Source organism: Dipodomys merriami, unplaced genomic scaffold (genome assembly GCF_024711535.1).
Source record: "Dipodomys merriami isolate MVZ:Mamm:240054 unplaced genomic scaffold, mDipMer1.0.p SCAF_25, whole genome shotgun sequence".
Classification (NCBI taxonomy): Eukaryota; Metazoa; Chordata; class Mammalia; order Rodentia; family Heteromyidae; genus Dipodomys; species Dipodomys merriami.
Genome location: NW_027203937.1, coordinates 21,851,092 through 21,872,500, shown reverse-complemented (window position 1 = coordinate 21,872,500; position 21,409 = coordinate 21,851,092). Strand labels below are relative to the sequence as shown.

The 21,409-nt window shown below is 41.7% G+C and overlaps 1 protein-coding gene across 8 annotated transcripts in view; it reads right to left on the bottom strand.

Annotated features, from left to right (window-relative positions):
• Ppfibp2 (PPFIA binding protein 2) overlaps positions 1-21,409 on the bottom strand; it is a 136,957-nt gene that overhangs the window by 30,153 nt on the left and 85,395 nt on the right. For 6 of the 8 annotated variants that reach the window (XM_070035225.1, XM_070035224.1, XM_070035228.1 and 3 more), the window contains 2 exons: positions 11,957-12,088; positions 1,429-1,521 (listed from right to left, as the gene is read on the bottom strand). In XM_070035225.1, the coding sequence (XP_069891326.1) occupies positions 1,429-1,521; positions 11,957-12,088 (225 nt within the window). Of the gene's footprint in view, positions 1-1,428; positions 1,522-11,956; positions 12,089-15,580; positions 15,765-21,409 lie in introns of those variants that run through there. The other 2 variants (XM_070035231.1, XM_070035232.1) reach the window with 2 other exon arrangements.

The window sequence follows — 21,409 nt, the reverse complement described above, 5'->3', positions numbered from 1 at the left end:
AGTTCACCTCAAGGGTTCTGAATATGCCTTCTCCAATATTCTCTACATGAAGCAGAGATGTCCATGTAAAGGAAAATGAGGTGATGAGGGGTCAGGTTTCCTAACTGCCAAGTTCAGTATGGAGTATAGTGCCTCTGCTCTAGTTTCACCCACAATGGCAGAGAATCAAGTCTGCATAGGCCAAAGAGCTTTCCACAACATAGGCATGTAGCAACCTGGCGTACTCAGAGGCTAGGTGCCCATGGGTATATGAATAATGTTGATGGTGACTTCTGAGAATCTTAGACTTATGACTCTAAACCCAAAAACCTCTCATTTCCACAAGGACCAGACCATTCTTGGAAGATAATCTCCCAACCTGTCTTGGATGTGGACAGGGTGGGTGTTGATCCGCTAGGATCCAAGTGTCTCATGCTTACTTATCTGTTGGCTCCACAGTTGGACTCCAGTGATATGGGATTGCAGAGACCAGAGCCTAGCACCTGGCATTCCAAAGTCTTTCCTTTCTTAAATGTTACTTTGTGTGAGCTCATTTATCTACAGACTCAGCAGTCTCTCTTGTGCCAATCACTACAGAACAGCCCAGACACTACAGGCACTCTGTTATCTTTAGAGTGCTACTTGTCTCACAGGTGGGAAGCTCTCTTTCTGACCATGAGGGCAAAGTACAGTCTGGCTGCTACTACCTGATCCATGGGAGCTAGAGTTGTGCAGCAAGAGGACCAAGACAGCCAGGAAGACTGGCAATCAACCAGGGATGGGAGCTCTGGGCCCCTACAAATGCTGTGCATTATTAAACCCAGGATCCAGGCTCCACCGATACTACACTGAAAAACAAAGCCACCCTTAGGGACTGAAAAGGACTAAGTGGAAAACTGAAGAACTTCCTAAAGTAGTGTTGTAGTGTTAAGATTCCACTACAGGATTTATTCCTGGTGTCTTTTGCATAGCAACTTTCCTAGTTTAATAGAAATATAATTTGACTGAAGAAGTAATTCAACATTTTAAGAATGCATTCATTCCAGAAAATGCATGTCTCTTTATTTTGAAAGGCTAATCATGAAAAGGACTGCTAAATATAAAATGCTGCTCCCAACACAATGCTGATGCTCATATGGTTTTGGAGGAATTGCTTCCCTGCTAGCTCAGGGGATTGCTCACTTTTTCACTCAACTCACCACTCCTTTCAGCTCATGTCAGTGAATGACTGTCAGATGCATCAAGAGGAATGACTCTACTGTATTTCAGTTAACTCATCTGTAAGAAGGCTTCATGAATCAGATCTGTCTCTGCACAACCTGGGCTATGCTGGATGTTCACACAGTGGTCCTGATTTCCACTTCCAAACTTAGGCCACTGGGAGCTCTGAGTATGAGCCCAGACACTTCCATAGGCTCTCTCACTTACAGCATCACATTGCCCTTTTACCTTCGTGGCCTTCAGCTTCCATTCATACTGATTCCGTTCATTTTCCAGCTCCTCTACTTTGATTTTGAGGTGTTTGAGCTCTTGCAGTAATTCCTGGAGGGGAGAGGAAGGAAGATTAAGTCATGCCTGCAGAGCATGAGCTAGGTCTCCAAACTTGGTTAAGCTCATGCAGAGAGGATGCAGTGGGAGGTGGAGGGGGGGGGATAAGGGGGACAGGCCATGGTAGCAACTGCAGCAGGCTCCATCCTGCAGCTCCAGTACTTAAATGTGGTCTGCATTTGGGGGAAAGTTGTTTGGCTAATTAAGGCCAGAGAGTTCCAGACATAAGAGAAAGGAAACTGTCCTATTATTTTTAGAATCTCTTCTGTCTGCCCCTTTTTCTGCCATCTGTGTCTTCCGTGGGGAATGCCTATATTATATACAGGTAAAGTAGGCCAGAAATGCAGGCATGAGTGGGAGAAACAGGGAGGCTTGTGAAGTAGAAACAAGCAAACTGGGAGCATAGCTCCATATAAAAGGTAGAAGAACCCAGTGTGTCTGGGGGTGGGGCATGGAGGAGGATGGGGAGGAGAGAGGGTGATCTTAGAAAGCTTCACAGAAGAAGCAACAGCCAGTAGGATAGAAATGAAACACACCCAGACAACAAATGCTACTTCCAAATGTAGGCTCCAGTACGGGTACCCACTTCCAGAGGTGAAGAAAGATGGGAGAAGACAGGCAGGAATAAGCAAAGACTGGAGGCAAATAGACAAGCTATGGGGCTGGAGCAGATGCGTAAAGTATTAGCAGATGTGTAAAGGCTTGGCTGAGAATATGGAGACCATTGTTTGGATAGCATGAAATCAGTAAAGGTTGCTGAGTTTAAACAAATCTCCCTAGTTCATGCATCTAGTATGTAATGAAATTGGAACTGAAATTTCTTACTCTAGGACTTCTGCTTTTAAATTACCCCAGTAAAGAAGAGCACTGCCAAGGGGCAACTGGCCTGTTGACTAGTTCCTATCAGAAGAATTGCCATAAAGGTCATTATTTCCGTAAGTTTTCTAACTGCCAAATTCAACAACAAACTTCTGACTTTAAATCTGCATGTGGATATTCTACAGGCATGTAAGGACTATCAGAACTCTAAATCCCCAACTCTCCCCAAAAGGTTATCTGTCTCCTACTAAATGGCATCTCCATCCATCTCATTGACTGGGCCAGAAAACGTGGTCCAAGCCATTCTTGGTATTTTCCTCCCTTCTCCCTACATTTGTGATTTATTTCCAAGACTTCTTATTTCTACCTGCAAAGAAAAATTCCTAGAATGCCTCTTTTCTCTCTGCTCTACTGCTGTAACCCCTCGGTAGCGATGAGGGTTGGTAGCCAGACAGTTTCTTCATTGGTTTCTCCATTGTGGTCTTGAATCCACTGATGTTTCCCACAGGTTCATGGGAAAATCAGGATTTGAATACACATCTGATCTTGACATTCCCTTGCTTCTCAAACCTTATAAACTTTATCTATAACCAGGATATCCTGGCCTGCTCCAGCTCCTCATCTGCCCCTTGTGTGTTCCTTCTCTTTCTAGGCTTCCAGAGAATTTTTAATTCCTCTTCCCAGCTTGGGCCTGCACACACATGCACACATGCACACACATGCATGCGTGCACATGCGTGCACGCGCGCGCACACACACACACACACACACACACACATACACACACACACCATTCCCTCTGAATGTAACTTTCCACAAGCATAACTCCTTGCCCATCCTTCAGGACCCAACCTATGTACTTATCATTTCCTTTTGCAATGTATCTCCTACCCAGTTTCTAACCAAATGTCTATTTGTATGGTTGCTAGTAGCTGGATCCCCACCTATTCTGTAAACTTCATGGGGTGTTTGTGAAACTCAGATTGTTGAACAAGTCCTTCCACATGGTGGATAGGAATGATTTATGGATGAATACCTGATACTCCAGTCATTATTTAAGTGGCTTGGAGGTATTTGCACTCTGGGACAATCTGCTGTGAATTCAAATTCACTTGATTTTTATAGAGTAATTTATTATGATTGCCTTATCATAGCTGAGGTGAGCATCTGTTAATATCTATAAGAAAGAATAGCCTTATAAAACTAAGGCTACTGTGCCCATGTCCAACATCATTGGATGTGCAGTCTAGGTCATATGTTTGGACTTAAAGCAGATTCAGAATCCTTTTCTAGGAGGATTGTTGGCTCTCTCTGAGAGCCAGAATATGGGGGAGAGTCTTCTGTTCTGCATGAATCTTCCCAGGGTGTTTATTTTGTCCACAGAGGGCATCATGTCTGCTGAGGAAAAAACTGGAAATGTGTAGGATACTACTGCCTGATGGCTGCCACCATGGGACACAATGCAGTTCAGGCTCTTGTGACTTCTCTGGCACATGGCCCAGAGGTTGTGAAATCACCCTAATACAATTATGTGGGAGATTTTTCCCCCCTGGAAATACAAATGATGACGTAATTGTTCATAATAAATGGAAATTTGTTCTTTGTTTTGTCCCTGGGGATAAACCTCTTTCAACATAAAGTTGTAGGGACTCCTTCCCATGATGCTATTTGGAAAAAAGAAAGTCACGTGAAATGAAGTCTAAGAGAAGAAGTAAGTTCTGAATCATCTGCCTCATATGCCTCAAAAGACCCAGGACTTTTCCTTTGTGTCTTTTTCATTTGTGTCCTTTGGCACAGATGTCCCAACACTCAGAGCATCTGACCTGCTTTGCTTCCAGCTATGGGAGAAATAATTGTCACTACCTGTCTGAAGGCTGACCCTATCTGCTCAGACCTTACTTACTGGGGTTCCCCAGAGTTCCCCCTCACTTCTCTAGAGGCCTGAGTGAGTCCAAGCTGTGCTTCAAGGTAATACTAGATCCATGCTAAACCACATCACTCTGTTCCGGTTAGGAGAAACCCCAGCCCTCCACCAGTAAAATGGCCCCCACACACATGCTCTGATATACTTAAGTGTGGTTCCTACAGGTGACCCCTCCCCAGGGGCACAATCCTGGCTGCAGGGCTGGGGCTCGGCCACGCAGTCACCAGCCACCACCTCCTCCTTGGGGTGGTCCCTATTGAGTAACAGGCGGGCTTGAATCTGCCTGTGGATGTCCAGCTGCAGCCTACACATCTGCTCTTGCAGCTCACTGATCATATTCAGAACAGACTGTGGGAAGGAAGAGAAAGGAGAGAAAAGCACATGAGGTCAGTGAGCTCATAGACACAGAACTCCTTAGGAGAGTGGCACAGACGGAAGATGATGTGCAGAAGGTGAGCATGAGGGCTCCAAGGCTCCCTCTCTTCACAGGGACTGAAACACACAGCTTTTGGTATGAGGTCTGGCCCGTCCTTGGGCTTGTCTTATAGTTTTCACAACATTTCCCTCACTCCCACCCCAACAGCCCCTTTGTGCCATATTGGATGACCATTCCTGAATGTCAACATCTGAAGTACACAGTCTTAACGATTCTTTCATCTGAGCAGGAAGAACATCAGAGGCCAGATGTTCAGCGGGGACCCACAGAATTAGATAGCACATTTCTCCATACATGTCTATACTTCCCATACTTCTTGTCCACACCTCAGATGTGGTTAATAAGGTATATTTACCACACTTATAAATGACAATGGCCATATCTCTAAACTCATTCATGTGCCAGTTGGCCTATTTCAGCCTTTAACCTGTATTTTATGTCTTGTCACAAGACTATCCTAAGAAAGGTTTTGAAACCTCACTGAAGTGTGGGTCTGTCCGGTGCCAGTGTGTCACAACAAGTTACATGATAAGCCATGACAATTAGTGCAGTCCACTTTAGCTTCTATTTTCCCATAACCCACTAGAAGATTGACCCCCAAATTCAATAAATCAATAAATCAGAGTCCATCTAATTCTTTTTTTTTTTAAATGCCATTTTGAAATCCAGAAGAGGACAGTTTGAAAGTTTCTAGTTTTCCAGCAAGTCACTTGATTGCCTGATTCCTTAAAATTCATTTGCAGCAAGCACTCTGGAGGACTGATGTCCTAAGTTTTTGCACTTGCCAGAGGCAGTTAGAGAATTAAGTCAACACTTTTGACTCTCTAAAAACACTTTTTTTTTCTTAAAACAAGGCTTTCTATTGTCTTTAGCAGGTCATTGGTTTGGGCTTTGCCCTTCCTGGTACTGCTCATACAGGTGCGTATTCATTCCCCTTAGTCAGAGTCCTTTATATCTTCTATACGGGCCCCTTAGAAGCCTGGCTTCTGTTGTGGTACCTCTAAGCCTTCCCTTTTTTGATGGTCTTCTTTGTAAGATGGCACAGTCAGAACTAAATTGTTTTTAGCAGTTTGATAGTATTGAGTCTTTTCTTCTAGAATTCTTAGCCTTTTTATTTCTAAACTTTTTTAAAGTGCTCAGCTGTTTATGCCATTTTTTCCTTACTCAGTTTCATGAACTTTCAAATAACAATGCCCACTTGTTCTCCACACACCTACCCCCTTTACTTCCTAAGTCTGTGTCTCCCTTTGCTCTAAAATGAAAGCCAGCCTAGCAGTTTTCCCAGTTTTGTTTTCTAGCCTCTGAATAGACTGTAAGCAAGTGAGAAAAACAAACAAACCTTTCAAATACTTCAACTGGATTCAACTGGAGATTTTTAGGTGCTATGCAGACAATGCTTCTCCCCTCCTTCCATTACTGCCCTTCATGTGTACTCACAATTTGAAGATGTGTATCCGGAATGCATTTATTTTCTTCCCTCTGTTCAGTGTGAGCATGTGGTGCCCGCCAACACTGCTGAGTTGCTCTCCTTGTTCTCTGCATTATGTATTCATTATATGTTCCTTCAGCTGGGCATTTAAATTTAACTTTCTAATACTTTACCTCCAGGACTTGCCCATCTCCTCTCTTACCAGGTCTGTTTTTCTTTTACATGACAGACCCTTCAGTCATACTGTTGTACTCTTGGGTCCATATCAGGAAGTTCAGGAGACATTTATAAGGTGGTAATGGTAGTTCTATGTTGTAATCTCAGCTTATTTTGTTTATTAATTCTGCTCTGCCAACCATCAAAGTGCTTTTTTAGGGTTCTTTTCCATTTGAAATATTGAGCACCTCCCATAATCACAGTCTTTCCCACCCCTTCTGACCTGTTAAACTTGTTCACAATTATCTTTAGTTCTTTCTCTCTTCCTTCATGCTGAGTTTAATACTAGCCCAGCCCTCTTCTCCCCTACACTCTGGGTATGTAACCTCTATGCTCTGTAGAGGGCAATTTGGAAATATATCACAATTTTAAATGCATGTACCCTTGACTCATCTACTCCATTTCAATCCTCATGCCTGTGTAAAGTTATTTACCATAGCATCATCTGTAATTAATAGCAGTATCTTGGGGAAAATTTAAATGCCCATCAAAAGAGAACTGGTTAAATGCATTATGACATAGTCAGAAGTGTGGAAAATATATAGATGTAAATATGAACAAGGAAGTGTTTTTTTTTACTGTACTTGGTATGTTAAAAGCTCTGGCATTGGTACATTTTTTTAAAAAAAGAAAAAGCCTATTTTATAAATTTGACAAAAATAAGAGCGAGAGAGAGAGAACATGAATTTGCCTGTCCATGTATAAGACAACTCTGAAAGGAAACTAAATAAATTGATGGCATTGATTCCTGACTGCTGGCTGAAGGTCAGGTGTACAGGATACCTTTTGTTATAAAACCTTTTGTATTTTTGACATATTGAGCATATATATATATATATATATATATATATATATATATATACACATATATATGGAGTATATTACAAACACTAATGAAAAGACAAATTAAGAAAATGATAACAAAAATTATAAAGCTCTCCTCAGCCTGTCAGCTCATCTCTAAGCAAATAAAGCATTCTCAGCCTTCATTTTGTGGTCTAAAGACATCATTCTCATTCCAGTTCAGAAATCAGAATCCCTCTTTTCAAAGATCCAGGCCACAGGAGGAAATAAGTATGTTGCAAGATACTCCAAGTTCTGCTAAGAAATCCCAAAGATTCTTTCCAGTTGTCTCCTTGTTCATATAAATCCCCGCTCCACTGAGATGACTCCACAACTGGCATGTCTTAGATCCTACTCCTCTTAAGCTTCTCTGGGAATTATTCTCAGAACCCACCTGGTTTCCCAACAAGACCCAGCTGCAGGCTCCCTGAAGCTCTAGTGCATGGGGAAACCCTTCTCCAAGATCCTTCTGATCAATAGGCCTTTAAAATGTATTTGATCTAGATTCCTTTACTCTAGATCTTTCTTTCACATCCAATCATCCTAATTCTGCTGTGTCCTTCCCATGTCAATCATACTTCTGCAATCCTGCTTTTCAGGAGTAAGTCTAATTGATTTAATCTTGGGTACACTGCCATGATTCCAAACCATTGCAGAAGGATGACAGGAAAAGGTCAAGCAAACAGGAAGCCAGTGTTCACCACATCTCATAGGGACCACTGCCAACCAACTCCTGAGCAAGACTGGCTGCCAAGAAAGCCTACCTCCAAGTCCTCAGGTCTTACCGAAGGGCTTCCAGTAATCATGTCCACAACTCATGATGGGAACAGCACAATGGCTTAGATCTAATTAGAATAGAGCAAAAGGAGCAACCTGTAGTGTTCTTATTAACAGTAGCCTCTTTTTGTCTTCATTGAAACATAAAATAAAAATTAAGGATAAAATCTAAACTAGGCTGAAACTAAAATTCCCCAGAAGGCTCATGGATTAAAGGCTTCTTTTTTTTTTTTTTTTTTGTCAGTACATGATAGGATTTGGGGAGGTGATTGGACCATGAGGACTGACTTCATCAATGGATTAAAGCATTGATAGAGTCATAATTTGATAGGCTATTGAAAGATGATAGAAACTAGGAGGAGGAGTATGGTTGGCGTAAGCCTGTCCCTTGCACTAAAGCCCCTTCTCTTAGCTTCAGGTTTGAAAAGAGATAAGCAGCCTGCTCTGTCACGTGCTCTAGCTACTATGATGCTCTACCCCACCACAGGTCCTTTGCAATGGAGCCAGCTGGTCACACCCAGAAACCACTGAAACTGGGAGCCAAAGTAAATCTTTCCTCCTTTAAGGCGATTTTCTCAGGCATTTTGTAATAGTGACAAAAAGGTCACTAAAATAGGAGGTGTATTTCAGGTCTGGCTATCTAACAACCATCAGTCCTTGGGCTACATACATTCACTGGGGGGAAAAAAACACAAAACATACCCACTTTAGGAAGGGAAGTAACATTCCATTCTTTTGCAGGCAATTACAACCTCAGGTGACCTGAGCTAGCAAAATGTCTCACTCAGAATAAACATTTCCATCATGTGACAGCAGTGTGGTTTAAGGGTGCTCCAGGGAGCTAAAAAGAGTGGCAGAGGTCTTGGGCATATTAGCCAAAAGAATGCTCAATTACAAGAATGAAGAATTTATTTCAGGTCATGTGACTGTTCACCGATTAGCACAGGTTTCAACAGCCTACCAAATTCCTCCACATGGAAACCTAATATTTGTACTAGCAACAGGGAAGGGCTGACAGCTGATAGGAGGGAGGTCAGAAGCTCAGGATCTATGTTACCTCAAGCATGAGCTGCCTCTTGGAAAATAACAACATAGACATAAAAACAATCCTTCAGAAAAGAGGAGGGATAGAGGGAGAGAAGGGATGGGAGGAAGCAAGGGAGGTTAACAAAGAAGCGGACCAGAGAAATGAAAGCAATTGTTCTAGGGGCCTACATCCAAGAAGCAGGAGCTCTCCTTCCTAATATAATCCCTGCAAAGGGACTGAGTTGTTGTGGCTCAGCACTAACTGCTTTCTTCCACAGACGGACTGTCACTCCCAAACAGCATATGTGTGATCCCGAGAGTGATGTGTGCAGGCACATGACTCAACTGACTGACGGAGATGCCAACCTGGGGATTTTGCTGGATTCTCTGAGGAAGAGAATCTCTTTAAAAGCTGCCAGACCAGCAGGATATGTGTATACAACTACAGACAGCCATCTTTATCACTGGCCTTCCTGAGAATAAGGACCAAGTGATATAGTAAGACAGATTTTCAGTGATCCTGTGATACTTCCTGGATCCAGTCATAATGGATACTAACTCTTGTTTATCAAGCTGTGACACAAAATTTTCTTTCCTCCCTGTTTTTGTTACATACGTGGTTTTGAGCTGAGTCTCTGTTACTGAGCCTTCTCCCAGAGCTTTGTGAACTCTGCCTCCAAAGACCTAATCTGCTCACATGTAATCACATCTTAGAGCATTGGTAAAATGACTAAACCAGGTAAAAGTCAATGGTTTGCCTTAGATTATTTAAGAAAGGGCCTATTCAGTTTATACTTCACACAGACTGGTCTGTATGACCTGTCTGACCTTTACAGTGTGTGAATAACATATCTAAGTATACATTTCCTTTTCTACTATGCTTAATAACACAACCAGGGAGTTACCCATAAGAGCTCGCTATTACTGTGTTCCACAGTAAGCTAAGGGCTACATGCACAAGACCTCATTTACTCTTCAGAACAATGAAAAAGTAGCAAGTATCACTAGCCATGTCCAATAGAGTAAGAGACAGAGACTTTAGAGGTTAATTCATGTGGCCAGGAACACAAAAGCTAGTGAGTAGCTGAGCTCAGGTGAGCTCTGGAGATCTAATGGAACTGCATTATCATCAATGGAAGCTATTGCTCTCCCCGTAAGGGAAAGGCCTTTCTTTCAGCAACACTACTTTCTACTAAGAAGTGCATTTGCAAGAGCAATAGAAGGAATGTGCCCCCATGTAAGAACTGGCCATTAGTATTTCTCTAGCAAACCAAAATATGACAGGTATCTATGCAAATAATCCTGGCACTTACCCGAAAGGAACAATATTCATATTTTGAATTTTGAAATGCCTAAACAGGGGGAGATGAAGATAAACTAAATATCCACAAAATGCAGAACACTATGAGAAGTGCTTAATTCTTAAAAGTTTTATTTGGTCCCTACCATTCTACCCATTTTAAAGATTAAAAAAATTAAATTCAGAGAGAATAAGTAACAAATTTGTCCAAGTTTAGAGTGTTAAGTGAGCAGATCGGTCAGTAAATGAGCCGAGGTGTTTCTAAACCTACAACTTATCTTTCATATCTCACCATTCCAGGTACTTCAAGGTCAAAACACCCTGCTTGCTCTCAAGTAAAGGAGCTCTAAGCCTAAAATTCTCTAAGTACCTATAGAAAATGGAACAAAATCAAGAAAACATTCTTTTGGAAAGGGCATGTGCATGGGCTCACCTGCATGAGCCATCAGGAGCAAAACAACACTGAATCTCCATTGTTATTGTGTTAAATGCACTATGTGATTTTCTTTTTGGTTGTTGTTGTTTCCTTTATATGTTCTTTCCCCTATGGCATATCCCTTGTTGTCACTGTACTTGATATTGGTACCCTGCATTTTGTACATACATATGTCTAATCTGGGGAGGAGAAGGGGAATAATAAAACACTGAAACAAGGACACAAGATGACCCATTGCAACAAGAATACCCACAGGACAGTATATTGGAAACGATCTTTACAACTTCAGGTAGCGAGGGGGAGAGGAGTAGGAGTATGGGAGGTGGGGAAGGGAAGGGACAGTGGAACAACAACAAGGAAAGGAAGGGGTACAATGATTGACAAGTAATATACTCATTGCCTCACTCATGTAACTGTAATCCCTCTGTACAACATCTTAACAATAAAATAATTTTAAAAAAGATTCCACCTCTTTCAATAGAATACATGTCAAAAATGTCTCTAGTGAGGTACCAATGACTCATGTCTATAAGCCTAGCTGTATATGAGGCTGAGATCTGAGGATCACAGTTTAAAGCCAACCTGGGCAGCCAAGTCCTTGTGACATTTCTCTCCCATTAACCAGCAAAAAGTTAGAAATGGAAGCATGATTCAAATGGTAGAGCCCTACCCCTAAGCAAGCAAAACAGCTGAGCTAGATGAGGCCGTGAGTTCAAGCCCCAGTACCAGTGTGTGCCCTCACCACAAAGTACAAATACACACACACACACACACACACACACACACACAAACACACACACACACACACACACACACACACACACACACACACCTCCAGATTACTTGGATAAAGTGATAGCCTACTGGAAGGCTGATTTTACCCAGTGCACTGAATTCTCACAGAAGATCTGTGTCCTCCATGTTTGTTTGAAACTTTCCTTATTTCTGCTTCCCTTTTCCATCCTTGTCAGCACTTTGAGAAAAAATAAAGCCTTAGAGCCAAAACTGGGTGGTTTGAACATTGCAGCCACAGCAAAACCTGATAACTTGGTATTAGCCGATCATTGTGTCTCCAGTGCATAAGTATTTCTGGCACCTAGCGGCTGCCAGGATTAGGGCTGACCAGATGGCCTGGGTCCATAGTAGGACAGCTTTGTCCCATAGGTTTGAGCTTACAGTAGTGAAGGTTTTCCCACCCACCAGAGTTTGTGTACCACATTCACCTCTGCTTTTTTCTGCTTTTCCTCTTGCTCTCTTTGCTCCTTCTCCATGCCAACTAACTTCAGCTTCAACTCAGATACTTCAGTCATTAGATCAAGCTTCTGGGTCTCAAGAGATGTACGACTTAGCAGCTCCTGTAAGAGAAACAGATCTTAAAAACCATAAACCACCATGGCAACAAGGACAGCTACAGCATCATACATAGCACAGAAGCCATTATCTGAGTTGTGTTCTGCACAGCAAAGAATGTATGAAGAATGCTGCAAAAGAGCCACACATCTGTCACGGATGGGCCTGAACTGACTCTGGATCACTCAGAGATAGCACAGTTGCTGACAGCCACTCTGCCTTGAAAGACAAACTACATATCTCAAAAAACACCTTCTCTTACAAGATAATTGTTTACTATTTACAAACTGATGAATGAATATCCTCAAAGAACCAACTTTCTCCAGCTCTACTTTTAAGGCAGAGCATCAAGTTCTCTCTACCAGAACACACACAAAGTAGCTTAGGTTAACACATCCAGGGTACAATCAATGCTCAGTCCACATATCTCAATGTAAGACTACATTACAATGGATCCAGATGGAAGTCAGGATATAAAGTGGATGTTCAATGAGTAGTATTTGGATGGTAATATAGGAATCTTATTAGTGTGTTAGCTGGATATTTTCAGATCTTTACCAGAATTACAATTTAGCCACTGTGAGTTATACACAAGAATATTATTCCTTCCTGATTGTGAGGGGAGATCAGGCAGGTTATTATTAGTAATCTATTATCTCTCTAACAGTGACTGACTTCAATCAGAGATCTCAGACCCTTGATACCAAACCTGATATAAATATACACGCTTACTAAACATTTGTATTTGGAATATAAGAAGGATACAGAGAAAACACTTGTGAAGGGGTACTAGGTAGTAGGAAAGATCTAAATAACCAGAAGGGCTTCTCAAAATTTAGGGCAATGCATTTTTCCATTTGCCAAGAGTGATGATTCTCTGGTGGCCAAAATCTAGGCAAAAGGTAGACTTTGGCTACAGAGGTCATAACACAGAATGCACATGACAACTAGAGGGTAACAGACCAAAGAAGCAGATGGAAAAGACACAATATACTGATATGGTCTGAATATTTTGTATCTTCCTGGGTTATGCAACCTGTGCATATGAATGTTGAACTCTACATTCCAACCCAATAGCTCTGATTTCAGAGATTTAGAACTGTCCTCAGATCATAAATCAAACCACACAGGCCAGAGAGTTTTACTGCCAGTTCTTGGAAAAGTTGGTGATAAACTATCAATCTGAGGGTGACGGCTATCTTCAAGTCCATCGACTCAGCATAATGAGCTCCCTGAGCCCTGGGCCGAGGCATCCAGTCCCTTCTGGCCCAGCCAGATTTGAAGTTGGCTGACAAGACAAGGGCAGCATGATAGGGCACCAGAACTGCAGGCTACTTGGCCACAAGGAGTCAGACAGGTAAGTGTGTACAATGGAACAGAGAACTTGAATTTTTTGGTTGCCTCTGCTGATCCAGATACCAGTGGATGCCTTTCTATACATTTTCCTAATAAACCCTCCCAGGGATTAGCATCCAAGTTCTACAGATGAGTAAACAGGCCCTGAGAGGGTAAGGAAATCTTCTAGTCAATGATACACACTAATCATGAGTAGAGTTAGTTTTCAGATCAAGGCAGCTTTGGCTCCAGAACTCATTTCTGTCTAATGTATCACAATGTTTCCTCAGCACAGAAAAAAAAATGTTGATTTTTTTTTTTTTTGGTCAGTCATAGGGCTTGAACTCTGGGTCTAGGCACTATCCCTGGGTTTTTCAGCTCAAGGGGAGTGCTCTATTGCTTGAGCCACAGCACCACTTCTGGTTTTCTAGTGGCTTATTGGAGATAAGAGTCTCATGGACTTTCCTGCCCAGGCTGGCTTTGAACTGTGATCCTCAGATCTCAGCCCCCTGAGTAGCTAGGATTACAGGCATGAGCCATCAGTGCCTAGCCATTCAAGAATTTTTTTTTTTCTTATGTGGTACTGAGGAATTGAACCCAGGACCTCATACATGCAAGGCAAGCACTCTACCACTGAGCCACCTTCCCAGCTCCCCGTTCAAGAATTTTTAAAGAAACAGAAAAAAGTATTGAAAGAAGGCAATCAACAAATATTCACAGTAATCCCAGGAAATGTCTACTGAGGTTTCACTGAGCACATGTTATTTTTTATTTACTAGGGGTACTGATGCTAACGCTATGCAGGCCACAAGGTTCTGAAGCTGTTCTCCCATAGGTGTAGAGACATAGAAACTATGACTTCTCTTGATGCCAAGTATCTGGATTTTTTAAGATGCAATCTTCCTCCCCTTCCATAACACCTGTTCTCTTCTGCTCTTGTCATCCTCCCCCCCTCCCATATCATTCTCTATATGTCTCTTTCCTTCATCTACTTGCCTGGTTCCAACAATGATTTAAAGAAGTTTTCAAACAAGTATTTCCAGTTAAAAATAAATAATAAAAGTTAAAGCTGTTAGAAAAAAAGAAGTTGAAGCTAGAGTTACAAATAATAGAAAACTATGGAATACATTCCATAGTATGTGAGCTTCCTAGATGCCAGTACAAAGAAGAAAAGGAGTAATTACATAAATCAGGATCCATAAGAACAATTACTTCAAAGTAAAATCTAGAAGAAAAAAACATCTATAAGACCTCTTTGTTTTTAAACACTTACCAGAGGCCAACACCTAGTGACATGACAGTTGGAAACAAAAGCACTGTTGGTTACTTAAGTATGATACAGTTTTGACTATTTCTTAATATTCAAGATATTTCACTGGTGGAATTCAAAGAAGTCTCAGAATATCTCTCTCTTGAAAGCTACATCAACTACTCTATATCCATTCTTGCCAAAATTCCTCAGCTGTTTTAACTATCAGGTTGTACCTGGTCACACCAATGTTCCAACCAAAGAAGGGAATATTGTAATTGGTTTCAATAGTCATCCAAATTAGTCATGTTAGTGTTTGAATTGGTCACACTAACAGTCCAAGTGGACATTCCAGTTGGATGTACAAAAATTTTGTTTACAAACCTGAGATTCCTTCAATTATTATAGTTTTCTAATAATAACATTTTTACCTACTCTCCCCTATCTTGTATCTATTAGATTCATTTTTACCTTTTACAATCATTCCTCCCTTGTCCTGTTCCACAGTTTCAGTCTGTGAACTAAAAAATTTGTCACTCTTCAAGAGGCTTATCCCAATCCCATTCTACTTCCCCATCCCACCACCCAGCAAGGCCACTGAATATTATTATACACTAGAATCATTAATATGCATGACTTGCTAGGAATTAACTACCCTATATCCTCAGTTGCTCCATCTACTTCCAAGCAGTGTCTTGGACTGTGAACAGTCAGGCTCTTTCCAATCATCTCAAATAGAGAACACTCTGCTCCTATAAACCCGGCTTACAGAAAAAAAGCGTGGACTTCAGCACTTTTTGTCTCCATCAATCATCCACATTTGCCTGGTCATGAGGCAGCATCCCCAAATATCTAGAACTAAGACAGTCTCCCACTTTCTTTTTGTTTTCAGAGCAACAGCTAGTCTACCTACTTTAGGTGCTGGGCGTCTCCTCAGGAGCTTCCACATTGTTCTTAGTGACTTTTCTATTCAGCATCCACTCATTGACCTGCTCAACTTCACACTGAACTCAGCTCCCAGGGTTCTGCTTCCTGTTGCTTCAGCTTCTCAGCCACAACTTGGTCTTGGTCTTTATCCAGAGAGATGTCTGCTCTGCTTCTAAAGCTTCAACCCTGAAATTCCCTACTCTGACAATACTCTTTTGACCTTTCAACTGTCCCACTTGCTCACTCAACCTCTAATTTCTACTGTGGCCACTAGTTACTCAATAACTCCCTGTTTTCCTGGTTTATCAACTCCCTTAAGCAGTAGTTGTCTCCTTGTCCACTGTATACCTGAAGGTTAGTCATTTCAATTGTATTAATACCTACATTGAAAAACAATCCTCTGCCCAATGTCCCTTACCCCAGATCTGATGGGAATCTGTTCATCAGAGCCTATTTCAATCAAATCTTACAGTCTTTGGTTTATATCTTTATTCCACATGGCCTGAAAATTGCTAAGGAACATCATTTCAACACCAATTCACACTGTTTAATTATAGCTTATCTCTCAACGCAGCCTAGCAGAATTTGTATCCTTCTCTCGCTGATTCTTCTAGAGATTGCTCTGAATCTTTACTCTTCTCAACCCTTAAACCTTATGATGCCCTTTCTTCTTTTCAAATAACCTATCTTAGCACTTAATGAAAAGATTTTTTTTAAACCTGCAAATGATTCACTGCATTCAAGTTGTACTTCTAAATTTCCTAGAATCATCTCATTCATATCTCAATCCTTGTCTTAGGGAAAGCCAATACAGGACTCCTTTCCAGGCCTTAGTACCACAATCACAGATTGTTGTCTTCTCTGACAGGTTCTCTCATTTTTAAGAATTATTTCCAGATTATACACAATGTTTCCAAATTACACATGAGAAGCATACACAGAATTCCTTCCTCAACTTCCCCGTCTGACTGACCTTCCTGCCTCTGGCCATTACCATCTCTATACGCTTCAGAGATTCTCGCACATCTGGATGAATCATGGGTTACCTCCACTAGGTAGCCAGTAGTCTTTGGCTTTGTTCCTGATTTCTGGTTCTGATTCTCCTTCCAACTGGTAACTCAGAAGGACTCCCATTTACATAGCTCTAGCCTCTCTCTCACCTCTGCCCTCTTTAAAGAGGTTCCCACCAAGCTCTGTGCAAGTCTAGGGTAGGGCCATCAATCATCCGCTCTGACAGGCATTTAATCTCTCCCTCACCATCAGCTCCCATTCCTCAGGCTATAAACAAGATCAAATTTCTGGCATTCTAAAGAAACTCTCTTGACCTTGAATGAGCTTCCAGTTACCACTTTCAGCCCCCCAAATCTTTTTCTCTCTCTCTCTCTCTCCTCTCTCTCCTCTCTCCCCCCCTCCCTCTCTTCTCAGTCAGTGAATGTGTGTTTGTAACCTAGCTCCTGCCCTTCACCTATATAGGGCAGGGCACAGAAATAGTTTCGCTTTCTGGGTCCATTGTCCAAACTTTAAATGCAACTTATACTTCTCCACTTTTACCAATTCTACTTCATTAATCAAGTGAAAACTACGCTTTGCCATTCCATCTTTCCTGTGCTAGGTTTTCCTGATCTGCCTTGCTATTATCTTTGCTGGCAGTTTTTATTCTGCAAAACATTCTTGGATCCCTAGCTCTCATTGCCAAGGCTGGAATCATTTCTAGAGGCAGTTTACTTGTCTAAGCACCAACATCTTTGCTTGGCAAGGCTTGCCTTTCTCAGACACCCTGACCTTTAGGGTAGGAACCTAAAGGTCTTTCTCAGAGAGAACCTGAGTATCTAGAGTCCTGGAGCTCACATGATGGGAAGAGGAGGTAGCAGGCTGAGGATAAGGAGAAATGTTTCATAAGCAGAATTCTGTTTCTTCTTATTATTGTTTCAAGACTGCTTGTATTTTAAAGGACAGAGGACAAGAATGAGATAGGAAGGGACATGGAGGGCTTGGTCTCAGACCCAAGAAAGTGGACCAAGAAACTGCATATTTAAGCTTTAGATTAAAAAAAAAAACAGTGGATGGAATGATCATTCTCCCCTTTCATTTCTCCACTATCACTAACCTCTTCCAGAAAGACAGACAAATGGTCTTTCTTAGAGATGAAAGAAAAGTTTACATCTCAGAGAAACCCACCATTTCCTTTTTCCAAAGCTCAGGTTCTGACTGGAGCTGATAAAAAAGAATTTGCCTTTCAACCTACTCTCATCTTAAAGGGGGCACATCTTGAAGCAATTACCTCCATTTTAAAGTGTGGAACATGACCCAGGGAGTTACTGGCCAATAACAGAGAAGTGCAGCCAGCTTGGCAATCTGAAACCAGAATGAAAGAATGGGCTATGGAAAGACATGAAAGGAAAAATATGTCCCTTTGCCCTTTGAAGTAAAGGGCCTGGGTCTTTCTGGGAAGCCAGGCCTGTGAGTAACACTCTGCAGAGAATGATGTTTACAATCAACTTGAGTTTTATTCCAGACTCAGTCCCCACTAACTGAAGGGATTCATCTGTCTGAACCTTGACCTTTATCTATCAAGAATAATAGTAACGTATTAGTTGAGTCTTACTGTAGTCTAATGACCCCAACACTAAATAAGTTAAATTAGTTATTTGTTCCCCATCAAGATTCCAGAAGGAGATTTAGGGAATATTTAGGAAATGCCTATTTTCTTCACTTATGACTGAAGTGTCTCACCTCAGATAGATGTGTGCACCTGACAAATCACAAGCATTCTTCTGCATCATGTTTTCTTTGAGATGAAATTACCTCCTTTATCAGTCAGGTAACAGGCCTGTTTCCTAGGTCCAATAACTCTCTGCTCAGTGTCTTGACTTATATTGGCTACTGTGTAATAGCATGTTTTAACAAAACTTGTTAATCATTTCACAACTCTAGAAGGTAATAGTTACTCAACATAGAGTCCTTATTGTCATTGCGGTTCTCTATAAGAAACACAGGTTCATTGACCTTTCCAGAGAAATGGCCAGTTGTTGCTCTATAGAAATTCATGTCCACTCACTCTCAACCTCCTACAAGTCCCACTTCCCACATCATACCTGAAAGGTATCCAGAACAACGATGCTGCCTAAACCCTGGAGCTCTAGATCAGATGGGAACTTGAAACACAAGCTACTATTATCCAAGGAGTTTCACAGTAGAGTAATGTCCTCCCAAAGAAAGGGAGGCTTGTGGCCTATCTTCCTCTCCAACATCACCTTGTCCCGCCTTCCTTTACATTGAATATCCTTTCTGTTCTTGGGGTTGACCCTCTCTCTAATTGGCCAGTCTCTGTAAATGCTCTCTCTGGCACCAGCTGTATAAAACCTCTGATCATTTGTAAGCCCTGGTGCCTTCCCTGAGAGGATCACCTCTATGGAAAGAGGCCAGTGATTAGAAGTAGGGGGCTCATTGCAAAGGAACTAGCTTCACTATAGACAGCTCAAGCCAGCAGCTTTAGAAATACACCAACAGACCCAGAGGAATCTTCCCCTGTGAAGCAGAGATTTTGCTGTCAGGGTGGTGTGAGCCATCATGAGGAGGTCTCTGGTCCATGCCTATACCTAAAATACAACTCTGAGCCCTAGGCTCTGATGACCCCAGCATGCAGCTGGACAATGCCCATACCAGCTTAAAGACCAGAGAGGAATGACAGTCGTTGCATTTTGAGCTCTATACACAAGCCCACTATCTCGGATCAATGAAAACAAACTCAGGCTATCTACCTGTTACAAATCCATTTGTAGATTTCTTGAGAAATGTCTATTTATTTGTTTAATAGTGGTACTGGTCTTTGAGCTTCTTACTTATTATGTAGATACTCTACCCCTGAAGCATGTCCCTAGCCCTTTTTGCTTTCATTATTATTATTTTGGATAGGTGCTTAAGTTTTTGCTAAGGCCAGTTGGGGCTGTAATCCCCTTACTCCTTCCACACAGCTAGTGTGCCCTACCATGCCCAGCTATTGTTGAGATAGAGTCTGGCTAAGTTTTTGCCTGGGCTGGCCTCAAATCACAATACTCCTAGTTTCAGCCTCCTGAATAGCTTGCAATTATAGGCATGAACCACTGCACCTGTCCCCAGAAATATCTTTTCCTAAATGGGAATGTTTACTTCTACATACAGGCTTGAGAGATACTCATTGTTCCCTGCTTCTCATCCTGCATTTGGCAGATGGATGCCAATGAGAACTAATTATCTTTAAAAGCATTTACAAATCTATGTGTTACTCATGTGGACCTGCTCCTATGCGGATATGTTTGATTCTGGTTTTCCTGTCTAACATCAAGAGAGGTCTTCATGTTTTGTCCTTACAGTCTGGATGAGTTAATGTACAGATAAACCACATGGAAGTTGAGAGATCAGCACTAAACAGGGTCTGGGCTAGACTAGGCTGAAGGATGTCTGGTTCATGAGTTGGATAAAAGACTAACTCCTTCCTCTCAACTTCCTGGAGGGAGGCTAACATTGGTCAGGAGAACATCTGTGGGGAGAGATAGTTCAGTGGGTATTTCAGAGCCTAATGAAAAGACTGGACTGTGCCCAGCACGTCTGGGGTTAAGTCCCACATCTGGTTAAGTCCCACAGGCTATTCCATTCAGTGGAAGGGGTAAGGTATAAAGCCAATATTGCAGGGGGAGGTTTGTGAGGTTTGACTCACAGATGAATCTTCTGTAATTTATACAGTATTTTTTGAAATTGCATTAGTTGCCAATTTTTTTAAATAGTTTTAAATCTTATATTGTAGATTTCTTCTGGAAAAGAGGACTATCTAGCATTACTGGGTCCACACAGGTAGTTACTTAAGAGTTGAGTAACAGCTGGTGCCTTTAGGTAGGATGCATGTGGTGTGCAGGGTTATCAGGATCAATGAGCAAAACAAGAGGAAGCACTGCATCTACAGGTAGACAGAAGGGCCTGCTGGAGACAGGGAAAGGATCTCATTCACAGCAATAGACCAAGCTTGACTCAGGGTAAGAATGGTCTCTGAAACTGACAGAAAGGGGCAATTGTTTGCGTCCATTCTCTGCTTCTTGGCCATGAGTCACATCACCAGCAGAAGCCAAGAGCCCTCCAGCTTAGAATACCTCAGCCAGTTTGGGCAAGTCTCTGCCTGCCCCCAGTTCAGAGGACTCATTCATTCTCCAAACTACAAATATCAATCAATCAGCACTATGGTGCAAAAATCAAGCGGGAAAGAAATAGCATGTTCACTGAATGTGAGCTGGGAACTCAAATACATACATACGTATATATATATATATATATATATATATATATATATATATATATATATATATGTACACATATATGTATATATGAATGACACAGGCAACGCCTGAGTGAAAGTGGAAACTCAAATATGCCCAATGACTTTAACTTGCAATTTTCAAGAAATTTTACCCTTGGGGAAAGATTGATAGAAAACAGTGAAAGCTTATGGATGCAAAAGATAATTTTCAGTTTCAAGAAGGTTCAGGTTCAAGGAAAAAACCCACAACTTGTAAATACTCCATACTCCAAAATACATCAGGTCACCACATCACCTCTATGGAATTACACAAACCATGCCTGATGTTTCACAGCACACAGAAATTAGAGTTAGAATAACTGGGGTGTATAGGATCAAGAGTCTAAACTGCTGTTAATGGGATCATGAATACTGCTAGCCTGTTCTGGGTGGTGCTGAGTACCTTCTTCAGACTCCTCATCATGGAGACTCTGACTACAGAGCAGAAACACTGCCACAGAGAAATGTAGAGCAGTCTGAAAGAGAAGG